This window comes from Phyllostomus hastatus, unplaced genomic scaffold, assembly GCF_019186645.2.
Source record: "Phyllostomus hastatus isolate PE091 unplaced genomic scaffold, TTU_PhHast_1.1 phas_contig_148, whole genome shotgun sequence".
Classification (NCBI taxonomy): domain Eukaryota; kingdom Metazoa; phylum Chordata; class Mammalia; order Chiroptera; family Phyllostomidae; genus Phyllostomus; species Phyllostomus hastatus.
The window spans coordinates 17,780,709-17,802,507 of record NW_025333607.1 but is presented as its reverse complement, the minus strand read 5'-3'; the positions used below and the strand labels follow the sequence as shown (position 1 = coordinate 17,802,507).

The window sequence follows — 21,799 nt, the reverse complement described above, 5'->3', positions numbered from 1 at the left end:
AACTTGGAAGTGCTGTGGAGTCCCGAAGTGTTTAATCTGCTCTCGGACAAACACCTACATGACGAAAGACGCTCCTAACAATAGACCGACAGGGTCTCGGTGCTTTAAAAACATCACTGAATCTAGACACTGGCTAGGCGTGGGCCTCAAGAAAGGTGTTGAGCCATACACGACTTCAAAGAGCTCTGTCCCCGATCTGTTGACTTGAAGAATATCTCCAAATATTTAACACACTTGTATGTATGGTTAAAGATAGACATGGGTCATAGCTGAGTCTTGACGTGCCCTGTTTAAAGGTGATAACTGCTCAAGGTCATTGGTTTAAAAGTAAATTGTTTTCTTTGGAGCCTTGTTAATCATTTCAGTTGTCTCAACACTGCTAGGAAAAGTCCTCTAGAATAAATACACACAGCAGCACTATCATTGTAGTCTGAGTCTTGATTATGGAGGATAAATAGCTCAACACACACTAAAAAGAAAAATCCACAACTTCGAGTGTTGTATCATTTGGGTGTGTTTCTGCAGCCTTCAGATCAGGCATTTACATCCCTGTCTTGGACTCGTTACTGTCATATTTTTTTTTCCTCTAGCAGTTGTCTTAAAATAATTCATGTTTTTATTTTCCAGAGCAATCCAAACCTGAAAACTGGCCCCTTAGGGAGCAGAGCACTTCCTCCCTCTCTGCCCCCCAGTTCCTTCCGGGTTCGCCATGCTTTGGGTACAGAACCAAAATGCACACGTTGACCTCATTCCCAACTCCTAATCAGTCATCTGATCGCTCCCAGGGACTTCTGACAGGTCCACAAAATTGTTGATAATGAACTGTTTTTACACCAGGAAAAAAAAAGGGGAGGGATGCTTTCTCTCACGGAGCTTCATCTTTGTTTCACTGGATTACCATTTTCAGCCGAGATTTCACTCACATAACAAGAAGTGACTCCCTTTCTAGTTCCTTCGGTAAACCATTACTTCTTTAATTATTATCAACCTTGTTCCAGTGTGATAAATTGCTAATTACTTAATACCCTAATCAGCGTTCATTCTTTGCACAGATAAACTGTGACAGTGCCATTAATTTAAATAGTAATTTCACTTAATGGCCAGAATGGCACACCAGATTTTTATGCAGCATTTTCTGAAGCCTGCATCCATCACTGCGGTATTCTGACATAAAGATGTCTGACGTGCACTAACTCACTTAGGGCGAGCAGATGTTCCGGAGCAGAGTTTGGGAGTCATTCCCATGGTGCATCACTTCAGCATGAATGAGCTCAGATTCAGAGTCAGACCATCTTCGGAAACTGCGTGGCAGTAGCTTTTGACCCCTGCCTAATTAATCACAGGTCGCACTCCACTTCTGAACTTTGACACGCAGAATGCACGATTTTAAACATGCTCAAAGAAAAACAAAATAGGTCATGGGTTATGGATGGATTGATCTATTTTTTTTTTTTTGTCTAGAGGCTCTTCATGAAATTTATACAAAGGTGGAGTGTCTCTTTGAACAAGATGCAGATGTTATTTAAGTGGCAGTGTATGCATGGAAATATTAGCTGTTTATTCCTGAGATCAAAACGCATATATATCGAAGGAGTATCTTTCCAAACAGCATAAACAGCTGATGGATAGCTTCCATTGTGTTGGATACAACTGAGAAACTTGCGGAAGAAAAAATTTTTGGCTCACAGTATTACGACCACTTCCGATATGTTAACAATGCTTATTTAAGGTGCAGGGCTGCCACCTCAAACATGCACAGACATACAGGCCTGATGAATTTCTTAATTCTTAGATCTGCAAGACAGGCACTCCACCTTCTGAAAGAAGGACCAACAATTAGGAATCACGCTTTGGAGAGTCAATCAGCCCAGTACTGAAAAACAGAGTCTAGATTAAATCAGCCCAGTACTAAAAAACAGAGTCTACAACAAGGCAAATCATCATGGAGTTCTGGGGCTCACCGTGGGAACCACATTTGAACCAAGGGATTAAACGAGGCCTAGAAGAATGAAAAAATTAAAAAAGTTTTGCGATCAGTCATTCTTAGGACAAACGTGTACAGTTGACAGCAGAACCTGAGAGAAAAGCACTGCCTTTGCATCTTCGCCAGTAGATGGCTCTGCACACCCCCCCACAAAACTGACAGAAAAGGGCAGAGTACACGTGCTCCCCCCACATCATGGGGATGAGCCATCCAGCATTTCCGCATTATGCTTTAAAAAAAATCCAGTATGTCAAGGAAACCTTCCCGGGAAATACTCTTCCAGTGCACTCTTGGAAGACGGAGTTGCGTACTGAGCTTCCCTTCTTGCCGAGTTCCCAATCCCGTCTCGGGCCACTGTGAGTGGAGTCGTTCCCTCGACTCCAGTCTGAGTCTGGGGCACAAGCACTCAGCGTCCTTTTCCAAGCCAGGGGCAGCCCAGAGTGTCCCGTCAAAGGCTGCATGGGCTACACTTGTCACAGAAATAAGGCAGCGCGTGCCAAAGGTCTGCCGTGATCGGTTTCTCGTGGCCGGCGGAACACCCTGTCCTCTTTGAGTAACAGAGAGTCTTTAACTCTCATCTTTTAACACTGAAGGATATAATCAAGTCCAGCCCAAGATGAATGGCAGGAATGATAAAAACCACATAAGCAAACAGGGAGAATAAAAAGAGTAATAAAGAGGCTTAAAATACAGCCAACGAAAATGGTGAAGAATACATATCCGCCCAAATGACTGCAGTGACGGGAGTGACTTTCATCCCGAGACACCTGTGCAAGGCGCCTCCACGCCGCGGCCGCCCGGAGAGAGCACTAAAAACATCAGCGCTGCCCGGGCACTTCTGTCCCGACAGCATCTGTTAATTCACTCCATTTATAAAATACATATTGACAAAGACAACTGAACTGGGACCGGGGAGATTTGATTTGGTGTGAGAAAGTCAATTCAATGTGATTTCGTTAAAGGGCTCCTGCAGGCAAATAAAAGGGTTTAAGTAATAAAGTACATAAAGAGACGTTTTACGAGCAGGCCCGGTCCCGTGGCAGGAGCGCAGTGCCAGGCAGAGAGGGGTCAGGCTTAGGGGAAACGCCGTGAAATCCAGAGCCTGGTGCAGCGCGCAGGGCGAAGCCAGGCTGAGGGGTAACAAAGGGCCACGTGGATACTCAGGGAGGGCATTCAGGTCACAGCTGTCGGGGGCGACAGGAGGGAGCAGAGAGAGCAAAAACGATGTGACGTGTGTTTATTTCCGGTGAAACCTGCAGGAAGGTGAAGAGAATAGAAAGACGGATTTTTTTTTCCCTCTTTAAAAATATCATCCATCCAGTCTACCGTGATTACCGGAGCTGGCCGCGTGGGAGAACGTGCCAGGAGAAATCGGGTGCCCATCCTGATTCTCGGGAGTTGAGGGGTGTCGCGGTTTGCTTAGGAGATGTCTGACTAGCCCAGCGTGTCACCGGGCAGTGAGCAGGGGAGTGGTTCTGAAGTGGGGGCCCACGGGTGGACCCACAGTGTGCGTGGAAGTGCAGGTAAAATGCTGTGTGTGTTTTGCGTGGTATCATTGGAAGTGAGGGAAAGATTCCGAAGAGAGTGCCCAGCTCCCAAAGATTAAGAACCGTCGTCCTGGTGGACGGCAATCCATGCTCCATTCCTTAGCACACGTCCGTTTGATTTTTGGCAAGGGTGTTCTGCCTTGTCGCCCCTTCAGGTTCATCCTGCCGCCCGAATCTAAGGCACCTCCTCCAGTCACTGCTCCCGGCGTCGCCTCGCCTCTCCCCTGAGGACCAGGGGAGTTCGAGCCCCTTCTCCTGCTCGGGTGAGGTCCGTTTCCTTGCACACGGCGCACGCTCCCAATAAACCCAGCTGCTTGCTCCCACTGGCACACGCTTGGAGACTGCTGATTCCACGCTTAGGCTCAAGCTATGCCCTCTGGCTGAATACCCTTCTTCCACCCACCCATCTCAAAAATCCTCCTCATTGTTCGAGGTTCCCATCCAAGGGTTTATTTACTATTTTTTAATCACCTGGACTGGAGGGATCTCTTGGTCTGAAGCATATGATTGAATTTGTCCCCCTTATGGCTTGTCTTTAACCTGAGGAGTCCTGTCTCCTGGATTACATTGTAAGTCCTTCAGGAAAAGAGTGGAGTTTTTGCCATTTTTATACTCACAAAGCACTGAGGATGGTTTGTATAAGGTCATTAGACAATACATATTTTTACTGAACAAAGGAATATGACAGTTAACTTTTAAAAAAGCAACAGATGAACAAAGACACTGAAATGAGACATTTTGCTGCTGCTTGAAAACTCGGGTCTGCTAAGGTACGTCCCCATGCCCCCGCCGTGACAGTGAATGCTTCTTTCTGTAACGGGCCTGACTTTAGCTCGCTCTCCGGAAGGGGAAGGAGGTGCCGTGCTGGGTAATCCCAGCACCCGATAACTAACTGGGTGCCATGACTTTCTAGTAGATGTAGTCATTATGCCTTAAAACAAAAAAAGTCGTTCTCAAAATTTGGTCTCAGGGCCTGTTACACCTTTACGAATAACTGAGCATCCAAACAGCTTTCATTTATATGGGTTATACTGGGTAAGAGCTTAACAGGGAAGATTTTGAAAAACGTTTTCATTCGTGCCTTTAAACGAATACTAAATATGTAACATGTTAGCATGTTTATGAAAAACGTTTTCCAGGCTGAGAAAAATTGGTGAGAAGAATGACACTGTTGGCTTTCCATTTGCTGCAGGTCCCTTGCATGTCTGGTTTAGTGGAGGGAACCGAATTCTCCTACCTGTTTCCTTTCCCACCTGCTGCATGATGGTGGCATGTCTGCTGGGAACCGCCACAGGACGCTCATGCGAGAACAGGCGTGAAAGAGGCATGTAACAGCTTAGTATTATTATGGCATAGTTTTGGTCTCACGGGTCTCCTGGATAGGAGTTGGGTAACATTAGTACCTGTAAGTTCTTACAAAGATTAACTGAGGTAATAATGCATAACACATTGGGCATAGTAACTGCTGGATAGTAAGTACACAATTAATGATAATTGTTGCCATTAATATTAGTGTTACTTTAACAACTATAGGAGAATTAGGGACCGAAAAATTGACACGCTGTCACTGACAGTAATTTTGTGTACTGTTTGTATTTGCTAGGCAATCTTCTCTGGATACAGAACCGAGGCATCTGTGCATTTGTTTTTCTGGCAGTTATGGCAATTTTCAAGAAGAGTTTTGATCTGTTTATATCGAATGCATCCCCTGCACATAGAACATGGGAGATTACATTTCTGTTTGCTATACAATATGTACCTGATTGTGGCATTCGACATAATTGAAGTGAGCTTGAATTATTATTATTATTATCATTATTATTATTATTTTAATATCTAGAACACATCTCTCAGCCTCTCTGCTTCTCATTTTCTCCATCCCCTGAAAGGCAGTCGAGGCCCCTTACCTGGAAGGCGGCTGTACCCCAGCCCCTCCTCCGCTCCTCCACAGCACTCGAGTTCCTTGGGGATGACCTGTCCCCCGCAGCACTGCTGGCCGCGGCCGTCGTGGAGCCTCCCCGCACAGCAGACCTGCCTTCCCGACGTGGAGTAGGGCGCTCCGCCACAGCAGGCGTCCCCGAGGCCCGCGGCCGCCCGGCGGTGCCGTTCATCTGGACAGCACACTTCCCCTGCCAAAGAGGACGGCAGCCGTCATTGCCTGAGCTGGAAAAACACGCTTCGGCTCGCTGCCGAATTTGATCGCCGCCCGCCTGCAGGTGCTAGCTGGCTAAGAGGATTCCTAGGATGAATGCTGAAATGTTGGAGGGGGCAAACACCTCAGTGCAACTCCCCAGTTTCTGCACGCAAGACAGGGAAACGGGTGTGTCCACTCACATACACGCACGCCGACTCTGAGGCGAGGCTACGCTGTCTGTTTCCTCTCTGACCCCCACCCAGCACGTGAGCACGCTGGGCCTGGTGACGTGGGTGAGGAGACATCACAGAAAGAGCTTGTCTACAAATACTTGCCCTGTGCAATGGTGGTTTTGGGGGGTGCGGGGGAGGGATGTAGACTGAGTCAGAAATCAACTCTTGGTAAGGTTGGAATGCCTATGATTGCCGTCTCTCGAACCAAACAAAGTGCTTGCAGTGGGAAGCTTGATGAAACGGGAGGTAGTGAAGGTACTGGGTTGAAGTCAGCACACCGGGGTCCTGTGGCGGAGGCCGAATTCCACGGCTTAGTTACACCCCCATCCCCCACCCCCGCTCCCTTTCCATGATATTCTGGGGCACTTGAGATAAGAAGAATCTTTTTCCCAGTGCTCTGACATCAAAGAGTTCAAATAATCTGAATATCAAGAGACATTTTTTTTGGGGGGCGGGTATAAAGAGGCGTCTAAAACACGGAAAAACTCTAGAAGAAAACATTTAAAATTACTTGCCCTCAAGGATACCTTAGAAAAGACTAAGGTCACCTCGGTGGGTCTGAAATTCAACGTCACCTTTCCTCTCTATGTCAGGACGCAGCTCTGGGCTGCCCTCCCTCCTGGCGCCGCCCAGACCTTGACTGACTTCCTCCTCGCCTTTGCCTCATTCCTTCTCTCCTCCCTGTACCTCTAACAGGCCCTCTTCTCTTCCCCCCACTGGCCCTTCAGACAGTATTCTTTCCCCTTCGTCATCTCCTAAGCGACGCGTGAGTATGAGGGCCGACTTGGTCCAGGCAAGACTTGGGTCGTCTAGGTCGTGACTTGCCAGACCGTCCCGAGCTAGGGCTGTTCCCTCTGATGGCCGTGCGGGGTTCCCGCGTGTGAATGTCCCACGGTCTGTGCCTTTACCCGCTGGGGCCTTTGAGCCGGGCCTAGGCTCTGGCAATTGTGACAGAAAGAAGGAAAGGCTTCCTTAAAAGAGACGTGGATTCCATCAATGAGAAGGAAAACTGGTTTTTCCCCCTCAAAAAGGGCTCCGAGACACAGATGCGGGATCAGCCACCTCCTCATTAACCTCTCAAAAATGAATCTATTTCACCACGGGCTGGAAAGTGTTTTCTCTCTAAAAGCCACCATTTGGTCTTAACTGTTAATTGTTATTCTTATCAAAGAATGACCCACATTAACATTTAGCTTCAGGTCATTAGCATATTTATAAAAAAAAGGGGGAGTGTAATGAGCATTCTTTTCTCCACTGCTTTTTGTTATGCAGTGCTATGAAGGGAAGTTGTGAGAAAAAAATAAATAGTATGAACCAATATTTCAGACGCATCTCTAAATATCAAAATGCCTGTGCCCATGTCAGCCTTGAATTGGTAGACAACTGATTGAATTTTAATTACATTTTGATAGGGGATGGTTTGGGGGTCAGCGTGCTTGCTTTCTTGATGTAAACAGCGTTGAACTAGTTAACAAAGACCAACGGCTGAGCATACAGGTCAGCATATAACCTCTTCATTTAGGCACATTGAGATTAATGATTGGAGCACAATCGCTCTTTGATTATCCTGAGAGATTGCTTTTATTTTTTATTTTTTTTTTGACACCACGGTAGGCTTTCTATTACTATGAAAAAGGAACTCTTTAAAAGGAATCTGAATGTGGCCCATGGCCAACATTTGATAGATATTAAAACATCTATCAAATAGAAATTCTATCACTCTGAGGTCTGAGTGAGCATGGGTCAACATACATATAGATCATGGAGGTTTTAAAATCTCTTGTCTTACAAATTACATATTAACAAGTTTTGTATAATATTAATAAGAAATCGTTGGGCTTCCATGACTTAGTTCATTCTTAGGGAAAAAAGGTTAAGTTTTATTTGGTAACAGAACAAAAGTGGATTGCTGTCTTAGTTTGAAATCGGCCACTCTGTTAGGGGTGAGAAGGAGACAGGCAGAGATCTAGCTGTTAATAGCGGTGACAGCTACAACCAAGTATATTTCATCAGTTTTAAAGAACAGGGGATATTTTTCAGAGTTTGAACAATGAACTGCAAATAATTTATCAAAAATTCAAATGCAACTTAGAAATGAAAACACTATCATTTAGCTTTATGCTAAACTTTGATAAAAGCCTAAGACGGTCTTTTAGTTTCAAGAATGGGACAACAGAAATTTTCCATAGCATCTACATAATTCCAATTTTCAAGGCAATTTTTTTTTTTGCAGGGGACGGAAGATGTGAAGTGTAGTTGAGAACCGCTCTCGTGTAATGCGTTTTGAAAGAGGAAAGCATTTGGCTGTGTTTGAGTGGTAGCTTTCGTAGTATCCAGAAGTTACCTCTCTTCTACAAAATTCTCTTTCCATCACTGTGTTGTCTTCTTTGGAACATCTAGTTATTTCATTATAGAAGTATTTTGTGTGAGAATCAGAATAACAATACTACTGCAAAGACAGACTTTTCGATGAACTTGAAGGGAAAATTATGAAGACTGGAGGGTTGCTGCCTTAAATGAACTTGCATCGTATTTCATGACTTCACCCTGTCTTTTTGCTCCAGCGTTTTGCAAAGAACGCTGGGGGAGGTAATTGTGGAGGGCCCTTACAAATTCACAGGGTGTGTGGTTGAAATGTTTAGCTGCGTGAATAAAATAAGTCACAAAGTAAAAAAAGTTGCCCAGTTGCCCAGCTGTACTTCTTTATGTAGTAGACTCCAGAAGCCCCTTGGACTCCCTCTGTATTGGGTGCTATGCTTGTATCTCAACAAAGCTGGAAAGAGAAATGCTATTTAGAGCCAGTCACTGGAGGTGGGTGAGTGATTCAATTTTGGTCGGGAGGTGCTTGACACAGTTCACTGCCACGAATCCTGCGTTTGTTTTCCCGGTTCCCACGATGCCCAAGTACACCTGGAAGGGACCCTCACCTGGGAGAATTCTAATGTAATACCCAGAGCAGCAGTGATGGTCTGGGCGTGCCTCTTGTATTCGGCCTCCACAACAAACGCCAGTCGAATTCAAGACGAATGGGACATACTTCTCATCACAACACCGGTGTTCCGGCCGGATGTCATGGAGAACTCCAGCACAGCAAACCTGAAAGTGGGGAATCAGAGTTCGAGAAAAATCTGTGACTTAAGAGTACTCAACCACCGTATCTTCTATGCCGTAACTGCTTTCTGATAGGTCTTGATATGAGGCCAAATTCAGCATATGTCTGATAAAATTTCAAATATTAAAAAATATGTGTTCTCAGCATCTTGCAGGTTCTATAAATGCTAGTTGCTACAAGGTAGCTTTTTAGTCCTCCCCATGCTTTATGCTCTAGTATAATAATCTATAAAAATGAATTACCTTTTGAAAGTTAGTGCTTCCAATGTACAGATGATTTAGAATTATCAAGGAACAATATCCTTTATATGTATGTTTTTATTTTAATGGTTGTTTATTTTAATTCCACATCTATGGAGACCTGACTCCCACTGATTTTTTTCTTTTTTAAAAAATAAATCACATTTTTTCTCATGCTTTATATGATCACACGTATGTACCCAATCTTCACACCAAGGCAATCTTAAAAGAGTCCAACACTTACATACACACCCATATGTATATGTACCTATGTGTGATACATGTCACATTAAAACAAGAAACTTTTTATGGAAATCAATTCTGACAAGCCCTTCTAACCAGCTGCGTTTTCTCCAGGAGCTGTGGAAGAAACCTTGTGCTTAAACAGCCAAGTAACTTTTTGCACACTCACTTGAGAGTGCAGACACTGACACTGGGTGTGCATAACAAATGGACACCGAGGAGCTGCTGAAATGCAGCCTCGGAACCTGTACCCGGCATGTCACATGAACTGGGTAGAGACTTCCTGCAAAAGGCAAAACCAACCACTAGTTACGAGGTGCTTCTCTTTCTCCTTTTCACTCTGCGACTTGCAGCCCGCACGGACATCTGAATCGAGCTCGACCTACAAGCAGTAGACGCTGGGATCACTAAGTCTTCAAACTGGCCACTAGCTCAGCCCTTCGCTCCCTTTTCCAAAGGTACCAAATGGCAAAGAAACGGGACTCTGAAATTCAAAGGCTACCCCTGCAGTGCCTCAGGCGGCTCTGCTCATCCAACCATAATGCGTTTCCTTTGCTGTATTGGCAACGAGGATCCACAGTTTGTCCAGTTCCAAGCATAAGGTAAATTGGGTGACTCTTTCTTCCGTGCCATACTCAGTGTGAAAAGGAAATTTTGGAATGATGCCCTGTTTTTAAGAGTTAAGTGAAAAAAGAAAATAGTCTTGTGTTTGGATTTATTTGGGACTTAGGAACGCTGGTCATTTTTGCTTTCAGGGGCAAAACAACACATCCGTCCCTCCTGTTTTCGGCGGTCTGATCTGACAGTGTCTGTTCAAGTCCTGTTCACCAGCAGTGTGTTTCTGCCCGCCCTTCGGTGAGTTTCTCTAGGACTTATCGTCCTCTTTTAACAATTCCACTCAAATGTTTATTTAGTGATAGGCTATTAGGTAGGACTGGGTCACTTCCGTGCACCCACTGCCCAAGACCTTCTCAGGCTTCCTTCCTTCCTTCCTTCCTTCCAACCCACTCTGGTTGTGATCATTGATGGGCCCCAAAGTGCATGTTTTCAAGTAATTATTCCTCCTGGGCGGTATCCCCACAAACAGAACGTTGCTCATCGCCTAATGCAGTCTTCAAGGTACTTGTCTCAGAAAACATCCCTGGAAATGTCAACAACGTGAGTTGGGAAGGGTGTAGCTAATATTCAAAGAGGAGCCGGTTCCTTCCTCTGTGATTTCCAGCCATGGTGCTGCAATCTAGTGACGCGCAAAGTGTGGTCCCTGCACCAGAGCCCGAGGCGACACGTGGGAAGCTGTGAGAAATGCCAGCTCTCACGGCTCCGCCCCAGACTCGCAGAGTTGGCGTCTCTGAGGGTCTGGTGCTCAGTGGGGTTTGAGAACTGCGGCGTGATCACCTGGGGAAGCTTGTGGACTGAAGACCCTCCTGATGTTTGTAGAGGGTCTGCCAGAAGGTTCTCAGACCCACGATATCTCTCTTTTCTACCTTTCTTCAACTTCCCACTCAGGGAACACAAAATTCATATTGAACCCCAAACAGAAATGTACAACATTTTTCTTTTGAGATTTCAATTGACTTCCTCTACTCTCTTTCACTGACAATACCTCTCCTCTCTTCCACTGTGGGTGTCCTTCATCTTTAAAGTAAAAATAAAAGTTTGTTTAATGTATCAAAGTTTTCTTTCCTTCTCTTAGACAACAATTTTAATGAGCAACATTATTCCAGCATTTTCCTCTAAGAAATCCTAAACTTAATTTTATTTTATGAAAGTACGTTCCTCAGACAGTGCACATGTAATGGCCTGAAATGACGCAAAACTTAGCTATAATGACGATTCTGGAGACTGTTCAAAAAAGGGTAGTTCATAACAGCTGCTTGCATGACATTTCTCCGACGGTAACTACCACTTAGCCACGTTTGCGCTGCGATCGCATTGCTGCGAACCTCACTTTCCTAATTACTGTATCCTTCTGCAGCGAATCTGTTGAATTTAGTGGTAGCTTCGGTCATTCCGTGTGTGATGTTCTTGATAAATAGGAACATTATTTCATTCTGTGCAATCCTACCTTCAAGCTAAGAATTCTCTGCATCGTTTGTCAATAAAAGCCATTTACAAACTCCTCTGTCTGGCTGTGTTATTGATCTGGTTCCTAAACTGCAACTAATAGGAACATTCATCTGCAAATGGCCGTAATTTTAAAATATTTCTGACAAATCATGAAAGGTCCTGTTCATAGTTACTCATCAGTGTCATGTAAACAAACATCCACTTGTAGCTGAATGGATTTGTTGTAAAAAAAAAATCAAGTCAGTCAATCAAATACAAATTCAGGAGGTCCTTATAATTCCAATAAGCTGCTATTTCCTGTGAAGGTGATGAAAAATGAGAAGACCAACATACTCTCATGAGGGTGGTGGGATTTTTATAAGCATCATTTTTTCCGTCTTCTGGATAGGCTGGTGGCAATACTGACCATGATGAATCATGGTTTAAGAAGCAAGTGATTTCACTTGGACTGTTTAGTGGGAAAAAATGTATTTCACTGACTGGTTTGAAAAGATTTACCTTAGCTTCAGGAGAATAGCACCTGTGTCCACAGACAGTTTCATGGTTTTGACACATAACGGCCTGGCAGAGCTCACCACGGGGGTTTTCCTGGGTGGTAGGGCACGGGTACCACGTTTTCCGCAAGACATCGTATCCGAGAATGACGCCGTTTGGTCTCCCTGGAGTCACCCAATCAATCTGAAGGGATCTGTAACAGAGAGTAAGGAATACCTCTGAAAAGACATTTCACATTGCTGCTGCCTGCCTCAGGTACTTTAACGTTTATCTTCCAGGTGGTTCTAAAGGTCTGTATCTATTAGCTTCCTAAACAAAAGGATGTATCAGAAGAATACATATGCATTACTATATATACTCTCATAGGATATTACAATGCAATATGTTTTGAGAATCAGTTAAACACATGACATGAGTCCAGTGAGCTCCCACTTTAAATTTCAGAAATGAGAAGAAAGTACTGTTCGTGGCTAATCAGGAAAACCAACAGAGTTTTGGCTTGATATGTAAAAATAAGACCCAAGGACTATGACTTGGTAAATAAAGTAGGAACTAGAGCATGTGGCGACTGGACCCCTGCTGAGAACCACCTTCTCCTCCCCTCGCTTCCCGTGGCCTGGAGCGTGGCGTGACTCACAGACGCTCACACAGCGGCAACGAGGAGACTGCTGTGGGATGCCCATCCGGCCTTCCTTTCTGGGCACAGAGGCTGCCTTTCCCATTCTCTTTCTTCCTGCTAACCATGTCTGGATAACCATGATGTCTGGAACTTGAGCAACCATCTGGCTGCCATTTGAGAAAGACCTTAAGAACCACGAAACAGCTGCCGTGGTATTTTGTACTACTGAACCAAGGCCAGCCACAGTCTACCTCCAGGGCCGGGCACTGAAAAGCCCTTGTTACTGGGTGTTTTGTTACTTGTAGCCAAAATAAATGAGCGAACTGATTTAAAAATCTTTAAAGTTATCCAGTTAACAATGGATAACTTGTCCATTGGTAAAATTTATCCCTCTATTTACAAATAAACTTCATAACTTTTATCAACTGATAAAAGAGATAAACTTCAAAACTTCAAATACATTTTACTTAGATATAGCTTAATTTTTGACCAAAACAGATTCATTTCTCCAATAATTCCTTAAATATCATGGTCAGATATGTTTGTGATCAGATATACAGGAAATGGAGACTCTCATAACAAATTATGTTTTATATCCTCACAGATTTGAGGATTTCTGATTTTTAAAAATTAAGTCACAATTTTGTTCTAAATCTAAGTATACTTTTTTTTTTAAAAAAATGAGGAGTTGATATACAATGAGGGCATAATATCTGATAAAAACTTTACTACATTTCAATGATGTATTAATACTTCATTTGCTGTGGCAAAGAAGATTATAATATAGAGCTGTTCACAGAGGAGTTAACCCTGAATAAAATAATTTACTCTGAGGTCAATGTTATAGAACTTTAATTCTGTAATTTTGGTCTACTTGCCAGAATGATACAACCTAGAAGACACACCTGTACTACCTCCAGTATTTTTCAAAAATAATCTCAAAAAAGCAAAAAGTAATTAAAGTTTACAATTAAGCCCCAGAGAATCAGACATGACATTTTCTTGCAATTTAGCTTAGCAAAAAAAAAGCCTAAGATTAGCAAAACACTATGTAAATATAAAATAATAACTTTTTATTCTTACTGTTTTTTTGAAATAGGTGAAATGCTGAAATTCTGCCTTTAAATAAAGGAAAATAGTTATTTCATTTTCTTGGGGGTACACGCATAACACACTAACAAAACTCTGTAGATAGGAAATGTCCCCTCTGAGAGAAGAGTCTCCTAGGTGACTTCTGTAGCCACCATTGTTATTTGAGGGTCTTCATGCAACTCTCAAAATGAATTTCACATTTTCAGATACCTCTTTTGTATGTCTGCATAATCGATACAGAAAAGGGTACAATTTGAGTGGCATTCAAGGGCCTACTATCTCCACAAAAGCTAGTGAACTGGTCAAGTCCAGAGAACCCATGCAGAATACCTGCCGTTGTAACTGCTCTTTCTGGCGCAGTACAGCTGAGGTCAGACCACCTGTATTTTTAGCAATGATGACAACAGTTCTGCTTTTGAGGATCTGAGTCAGGCACATGAAGATAAACTATCAAAGTGTCACGGGTGTAACTCCTCTACACGTGTCACTAGAACCAACGAGAGTGACACTGACACAGCTTTCAGCTGGCATGGCCACCAAAATGTCCAGTTGGCTGCTGTGCCTAGAAGGAAGTACAGTAGGGCGTTTCAGGATGGGTGGACAGGGGTTCAGCAGTCTGTATGGCCACAGAAGAAGGTGCTTGCTTCTCGGTTAGAGAACTCCAGTGGCCGGATGTCTTCCAGAGCAGGTGCAAGGACAAGTGAAGAGGAGAGTGCCACACTATCAACCTTTAGCATGGGGAAGATGAGTGAGTTCCCATGAGGCAGCAAATGCTTTCTAGGACTGAGCCACCGAGAGGTGCCCTGACCAGGGAGGCAGGCTTTGAGGATGATAGGACTCTAGCGAGAAGAGTCTTTGGGGAGTTCTGCTTCATTGGCACCACAAGAGATCAGCTATAGGGGGCAACACTCGTATCAGGGAACTTGGCTATGTGGAGACCCCCATGGGGCCACTCAAGGAAAACCTACAGTTGTCCAGGACATTGTCACCTGCCACACAGATGGCCACCCAGCAATGGCAGGAAAATAACAGCACTGGGGGGAGACACCTTTGGGTGAAAGGGAACAGGAGAGAAAGAGTGAGAGGGAGGGAGAGGGCGAGTGGTCATCAGAACTGAGCTTGTGAATTGGCAGAATCTTTGTACTACCCCTGAGCTCAGTGTTTTCATAAACTTTAACACTTGATCGTGAGTCTTAATTACCAACAGAAGCCTCATAACTAAAAAGAATTTGAAATCCTTAAGATATTCCTGAGAGGTTTTCAAGAGTTGAGGAAAGGACTTCCACAAGATTATGTTTAAGAAGCAGCAAATCATAGACAAAAAGTAAGGCATTTCCCTCCTTGTATGCCATTGAATGAAGACAGCTACATAAACTTACACAAAAGCAGGGACTAGAGTGGTGGAAACAGAGAAGAATATGTGAGAAGTATTCTCCAGAGGAAAATGCACTAAAACTGGTATTTCGTGAAACTGGGGATTAGAAACATCAAAGATGCATGCCTGTGCCCACGATGACGTGCGAGACGGTGGTGACGTGCAGGAAAAGGTGAGCTGGATGAGGATCAGCTCCTGAGGCTGGAGGTTTTATGGACGTGAAGGGTTGCTATCAGGACGGAAAGTCCACAGGCAATTGGGTATGTGCGACTGGAACTCAGGAGAGAGCAGTGCTGTCAGTACGGAGATATCAGTATGGGAACCTGTAAGAATATTTGGACTCTGAGCTGGAGGGAGAGTCATTCTGTCGGGAACACCCACAATTTGAAGAATGGATTTGCAACGGAACTGATGAAAGAAACCGATGTGTGTTCAGAGAGCCAGGGGTGAAGTGACTGTTAAGGGTCAAAGTCAATTAGAAGGAAGAACCGGATTTTATGAAAGGCGCACAAAGGCGACCAGAGTCACTGGGCTTCTTCTGTGGGAGCCACAGAGGCAGAGAAATTAGAGGGCCTTAAGGGAGAGAGAGGGAGGTAGAGAAATGCAATTAGCGGTGTTCTTAAGAATAAGCTGACCATTCTGCTAGGTGTCCTCCTAGTCCAGCAGTGAGTTGCACATTCAGAACCCTGGCCATCAGAACTCTTTGGCCATCAAAACAATAATATTTCCCGAAAGTGATTCTGATTATGACTATTGATTCGATGAGCATCCTCCATATTTTCTCTTTCAAGAGTCCTTCCCACACCCTTTTAAAACTCACACAGGAAATTCAAGTCCAAATTCGAAGCTGCCTCCCATTGTCCATGTTGGTGAGGGAGGATATTTAAAATATGGGTGAGGGGGAGGTGATCCGACATGGTATGTCCACAGACCAAAATTTTCCTCATTAAGAAAATAAAACTAAATATGGCTGAAGTTTTGAAATTGTCAAATTATTACTTCTACCTTCAAGTTGTCAGCCACTGAAAATATCAGGGAGGGAGAATTAAGGAGAGAGAAGATTCCTTGATATCCAACATCATGAAAATAGAGAGGTGTCAAAGTTTCCTTCCAAATTTGGTGAGGCAAAAAAGGAAAGATTCTTCTTCCACAAGCCATGACCTCTCATGCCACCTTCAACCCTAAGCTAAGGACTATGAAAATATGGGGGTGGGGCTTATAAATGATAACAGGATTTTAACCTTCCTTTGGGGACACACAGGCTGAGCTGTTATCATGACGACTTCTGTAAAGTTCATGTGTTCATCTATCTTTGATACCACTTAGGTGCTGGAGGGAAATTTTTAAACGATTATCTGTGAATGCTACAAAGACATTATACCCCAGCCTTCTCATCAATAATACAGCCTCAGACTGGCATGGGCCTGGGAGAAAATCGCCACGCTTCCAATTCAAGGCAGGGACAGGCATGAGCTGCTTTCTCTCTGCTTTCCCTTGAGCCTCGTGCCTGGAAATCACACATTTCGGAACACTAGCAGTAATGGCACACAACCTCTTCCTGTTTATGTTTATTCTTACCTTACACATTTCTGGTGGATACATAAATAAACTTCAGGGGCATCCCACTGCCCAGTGAAGCTGACAGCTGCTATGTTGGTCGTATTTCAATCAAAACCAGAGCTGGTCAGCCACCTTCATCGGAGGCAGTCCCTACATGCTCACGGACCAGAATTAATGAATTAGCTATTGATTAAATTCCAGCCTAACAAATCTACCAAGGCAAACAGATGAACTACCCAGGGCACATGTAGGCCATGGCCAGACATGTCCGGGCCATCGATCAGTAGTTAGTATTCTTTTGGGACACAGAAGCAGCTGATGACAATATGATAAGCATGGAACATGCGGTGTAGACACAGTTTGTTTCTAGAGGAGCAGGCCATGAAATTAGAAGAGTGCATCTGGTCTTCATTTGCATGCTAAGGCACCTTTGGTTTACATATAATGGAAACACGTGCCTAAGTGCTGGTACTAAAGTTGTCAAAAGCCAGGTGTGGAAGGCCAAAGACAAAGATCACACATCCCACGCATGCAGCCAAACACATGATATGCTACTGTATAAGCTCTTAAAATATACAAAAAATTAAGTTTCACTGGTGACCACATTTGACCAAAAATATGCATAGAATCAAAAAAATACATGTCTCCTTAGAAACCAAAATTAATTTACATGCGATTCAATTAAGGTCAGCATACTACCATTTCTTTGGGAGGATTTCACCTTGGATGTTATAGATTGCTAATACAAAAAGGATTTTTTAACAAGCAAAGTAGAAACATAACTACCAAGTCCGCGTGGCCAGAAGTATAGTGAAATCACACAGATGACAACACGCGCACGCGAGGCTAACTGCGTGGGTGCAGGTGTGACGCCGAGGAACGGCTTGGCAGCCCCAGTGGGTGAGTGGAGTCCTGCTTTGGAAACCCGGGCTCTGTCACAATGGGTCATTTCAAGAAGGGAAAGGTTTTACTTGCCAGTATGTTGGGTGTGAATGATTTCTGTCAAGTTTTTGCTAGATCTTGGACCAAAAAAGGAATGAATGAATGAATGAGGGAGGAAGGGAGGGAGGGAGGGAAGGAAGGAAAGAAGGAAAGAAGGAAGGAAGGAAGGAAGGAAGGAAGGAAGGAAGGAAGGAAGGAAGGAAAGAAGTTAGTTGCTAAAGGCACTGGAATGCTGAGAGGTACCTGGAGGGACTTTGTGCGCTGGGCAGGGTAGAGTAAGCCCATTAGAGTTTCTCTCCTGCCGATGACTCCTACAAAGTCTGCATAAATCTCAGCAAGCCAGCCCCTGAAGACTCAGAGAAGTCGACAGTAGAGGCGGATCAAGAGCAGGGTCAAAACTTGAACACACTCTACGGGGTGTTTCCCTTGGTGCCCTTCTCTCCCCCACCTGCAGCCCAGAGCGGCCCAGCATGGAACTGAGCACCGGGCCGGCCCAATCCAGGACGGAAACCCGGTCTTCCTGGCAGAACACGAGAGGCTTTGCAAGCCAGAAGGTGTGGGGGACATTTTTTTTTCCCTTCTGGGCCCTGCTCTGAGAATAATTCCAGCCAAGCAGCTGCACAGTGGCAGCCCTGGCCCCATGTGCACCTAAACCTGAAGAAAAAATCACCTTTCTGACCAGGTGAAGGGGCCGCGGGGGCCAGAGAGTGTGTATGTGGTGGGGGGTCCCTGTTTATTTTTCCTCTATTTTCTCTCATCGCATCACTCCTAAAACAGTCCCATTTAGGTCACCATGAGATAGGCTGGGAGGCTGACATTTCAAGAGAAACCACATGTTTCTAGTTGAAGATCGAGGAAAGGAAGAGCAGGGGGTCCAGGAAATGTGGGGACATCTCAGGGAAGAGAAATCTAGGTGACCTTCGAATTCCTGCCTGTGAATGACCACGGCAACTTCAGTCATAGTCACCGAGAAGTGGAAACTGCCCAGATTGTGCACAAATGGTGCTGTATTCATGCAATAGAATAGTTCTGTATGGAACTATTACAGGTGGGAAGTTTTGGGGGCGGGAAGAGGAGTGGTTGGCTATAAGCAGAGGAGGGTGAAGAAATATTTTGACATAATGGAACTGTGTTACCTCTTGGTTGTGGTAGTATTTTCAGAACTCAATGGTTTTGTCAAAGCTTATAGAACTCAGGGCAAAAAAAAAGAATATATTTTACTCTGTGTCAATTAGAAATCAATTGTAAAATGCAATAGAATAGTTAAAAAATGAACAAATTCTGGAAACCTGAGATTTTTTCTAGAAGCTTAATTCATTGTTAAAGCTAGGTGGTGCTCTTCAATCCTTGTCAGTTTTTGAATTTTTCCTTCACACCCATTAAATTGTTTTTATTCTAATCCCAAACTTAACTGGCATTTGACTGAGTATGGAATGATAACATGAAATGTTGATGTTTTAATTCAGAATTTGGAGGCACTGTATTTTAGCAATGGATGCTGCTACTCAGAGGTCTGATGATACCATTCAAATTCCAATGCAGGATGCCCGTGATCTGTCTTGCCCTCCTGGAAACTTTCTGGGTTTTGAAATTTCCTGATAACATCCCTTTAAGTGGCTCTTTTTTTCAGTTATTATACTGGTATCTATAGACCCTGATCTGCACACTGGCGACTTTCATCCTGAGGCATTTTGTTTTAAATATTTTATTTATTTTTATTTATTTCCAAAGAGGGAAGGGAGGGAGAAAGAGAGAGAGAGAGAGAAACATCAATGTGCAGTTGCTGGGGGTCATGGCTTGCAACCCAGGCATATGCCCTGACTGGGAATCGAACATGAGATGCTTTGGTTCACAGCCCGAGCTCAATCCACTGAGCTGCACCAGCCAGGGCCTAGGGCATTTTCTTAATCACCTCCATGTCCTCCTCTTTTTCCTCTGTTCTCTCTTCTAGCACTCTTATTATCCATATACTAGCCTTCCTGGCATTTTTTCTTAACAATTACTCTTTTTTTTTCTTGACATCTTTGGTTCTGAGTGCACTTTTAGAGACTTTCCTTTAAAGCGTCTCCCAAAGTTTTAATTCAGCTTTTCCACATTTAATTCTCACAAGGTTTCCTCCCCAACTCCCGCTTTAATTATGCTTTCTAAGCAAACTTGGTTTAATACAGAATATTAAAAATCTCTTTGAGGTCATTATAACACTTTTCCCACTCTGTATGGCCTGTGTCTATCGAATTATTTCTCTTCTTTTATTTGGGTCCCCTTAATCTCTGGGAGGCATGCACCAAAACAGCTGCCAAAATCTTTGTATACGAGTGAGGCTTGTTGGTGCGTAAGCTCTTCCGTGGATGTCTCTTCCATTGGGAATCTCCACCTGCTAATTTCCAAAGGAGGTCCTTTATGTGGGGCCATTAAAGCTTTTCTGGAGAAGAATGTCTGGCTTCCTGCGGGGGGAGGGGCATCCCTGATGAGACCCTTGTTTTGGAGGGCAGAGCTGGGGAGGGCAGAGCGGGGGACAGCAGCTAGGGCAGCCACATTTCAGTATTGCTCCTCACTTCCTCATGGTTCCCACCTTCTCCTCTCATGCCAGCTCGCCCGGTGCTCAGAGCCCTGAATCCACTGTGCCTGTGCTCAGTTTCTCCAGAGAGTAAACTTCTGAACATTGGGTGGTGGAGTCTACCACGTGCAGGAAGAGAAACCAGCACCCCAGTGCGTGATATCGAGGTAGAAAACCTTGAATTCTGCTATAGTTGAATATGTGTCAGCTTGCCCTGATATTGGGCGAAACTTTATTTCTGGGTGCATCAGCAGTGTTTCTGACGAATTTAGCATCTGAATGGGTGGACGTGGTCAGGCAGATTCCTCTCCTGGGCACCAACCAATCAGCTGTAAAGTGGAGCGGGGGGCGGGGGGGGGGCGACTCCCTTCCATCTGCTGGACCCTGAGCTGAGAGAACAGTCTCTTCCCCTCCCAGACCTGGACTAGGATTTCCACCATCAAACCCCTGCTCTTGAACTGGGTCTAAGCCGTCCTGAGTCTTAACTTTCAGTTTCATTTCTCTGAAGAACTCTTGACTAGTCACAGTTTCCAACCATTTTTTTTTTCCCCCAGAATCTCAGCTAATCCCATGATTTCGGCTTGGAACTTTATCCCATCGCCCCCTTTACAATCCCTAAAGCTCGCGAGAGCTCATGCGCCTCGGCTCTCTGCAGGGCAAATGAGCTTGTTTTCTGTGCTTACCCGCCCTCTGCCAACCACCCTCTGCCAACCAGCGCTCTGGCTGTAAATTCCCCCACTGAACAAAGCCATTTGCCTCTCCCTGCCAAATACGGCTTCCAAAATTGTGTCGAAATCTCTCTTCTGTCATTTTTTTGCTCTGCTGTTTTAATACCCTTTTTAATGTCCTTGCCATCAGTTTTATATATTTGGGGATAAGCAATCATTAGCCACAACTATAAAACATTTTCCCTCTGCTATCATCTGTAAGAATCTTCTTAAAGGAAAAAAAATTCTGGAGAAGGAGACTCATGTGGGCATTCGTTCAATTTCTAATAAAACTTAATATTATTTTTAGTTACCCAGTTATCTAAGCTGTGCCAGTCACCTAGACTTGAGTCATGGGGATGCTGACAGGCAAGGGAGTCGACAATATTCACGCACCCAACTACACAATTCTTCCTCAAGTTCCTTCAGAACGAACTCTTCCATGATCATTGTGAGCAGAGTTTGTTTTCTTTTCTCTTTACACATTTCTTGTACATTATAAACTTCTGCTGCAGTGTTTTCTACACTGTTCCATAAACACCTGTTTAGCGTGAGGTCCCCCACGGGAGACTGGAACTGCCAAGATTTAGAGCCACGCATTATATGTCCGTGTGTTCCTCTCGCCCCTGACGTGACTGTAGCTGCAAGTGTGTCTGCTGAAAGGACGACGGAGGTCCCTGGCGCCCCCCTCACTTGACCGTGTTTCCCCTGCAGAGCACACAGTCCTCAGACAGGTGGGGAGATCTGCTGAGGGCATCGCTCACGGACAGGCACACCCCACACTCGACAGGTCTCCATCATGCATGTGACAGAAGTTGTGCCTTAGGAAGGGAAGGTGTGATTTTGCCCTCGACAGCTAAGAATCCTACTACTTGGGGTTTTCTAATCCCTTT

The 21,799-nt window shown here is 44.4% G+C and overlaps 1 protein-coding gene across 1 annotated transcript in view; it reads right to left on the bottom strand.

Annotated features, from left to right (window-relative positions):
* Positions 1 to 21,799, bottom strand: part of USH2A (usherin) — a 516,227-nt gene that overhangs the window by 124,547 nt on the left and 369,881 nt on the right. The window contains exons 48-50 of the mRNA XM_045859450.1: positions 12,058 to 12,247; positions 8,826 to 8,994; positions 5,439 to 5,660 (exon numbers count right to left, since the gene is read on the bottom strand). Coding sequence (XP_045715406.1) covers positions 5,439 to 5,660; positions 8,826 to 8,994; positions 12,058 to 12,247 — 581 coding nt within the window. The remainder of the gene's footprint in view (positions 1 to 5,438; positions 5,661 to 8,825; positions 8,995 to 12,057; positions 12,248 to 21,799) is intronic.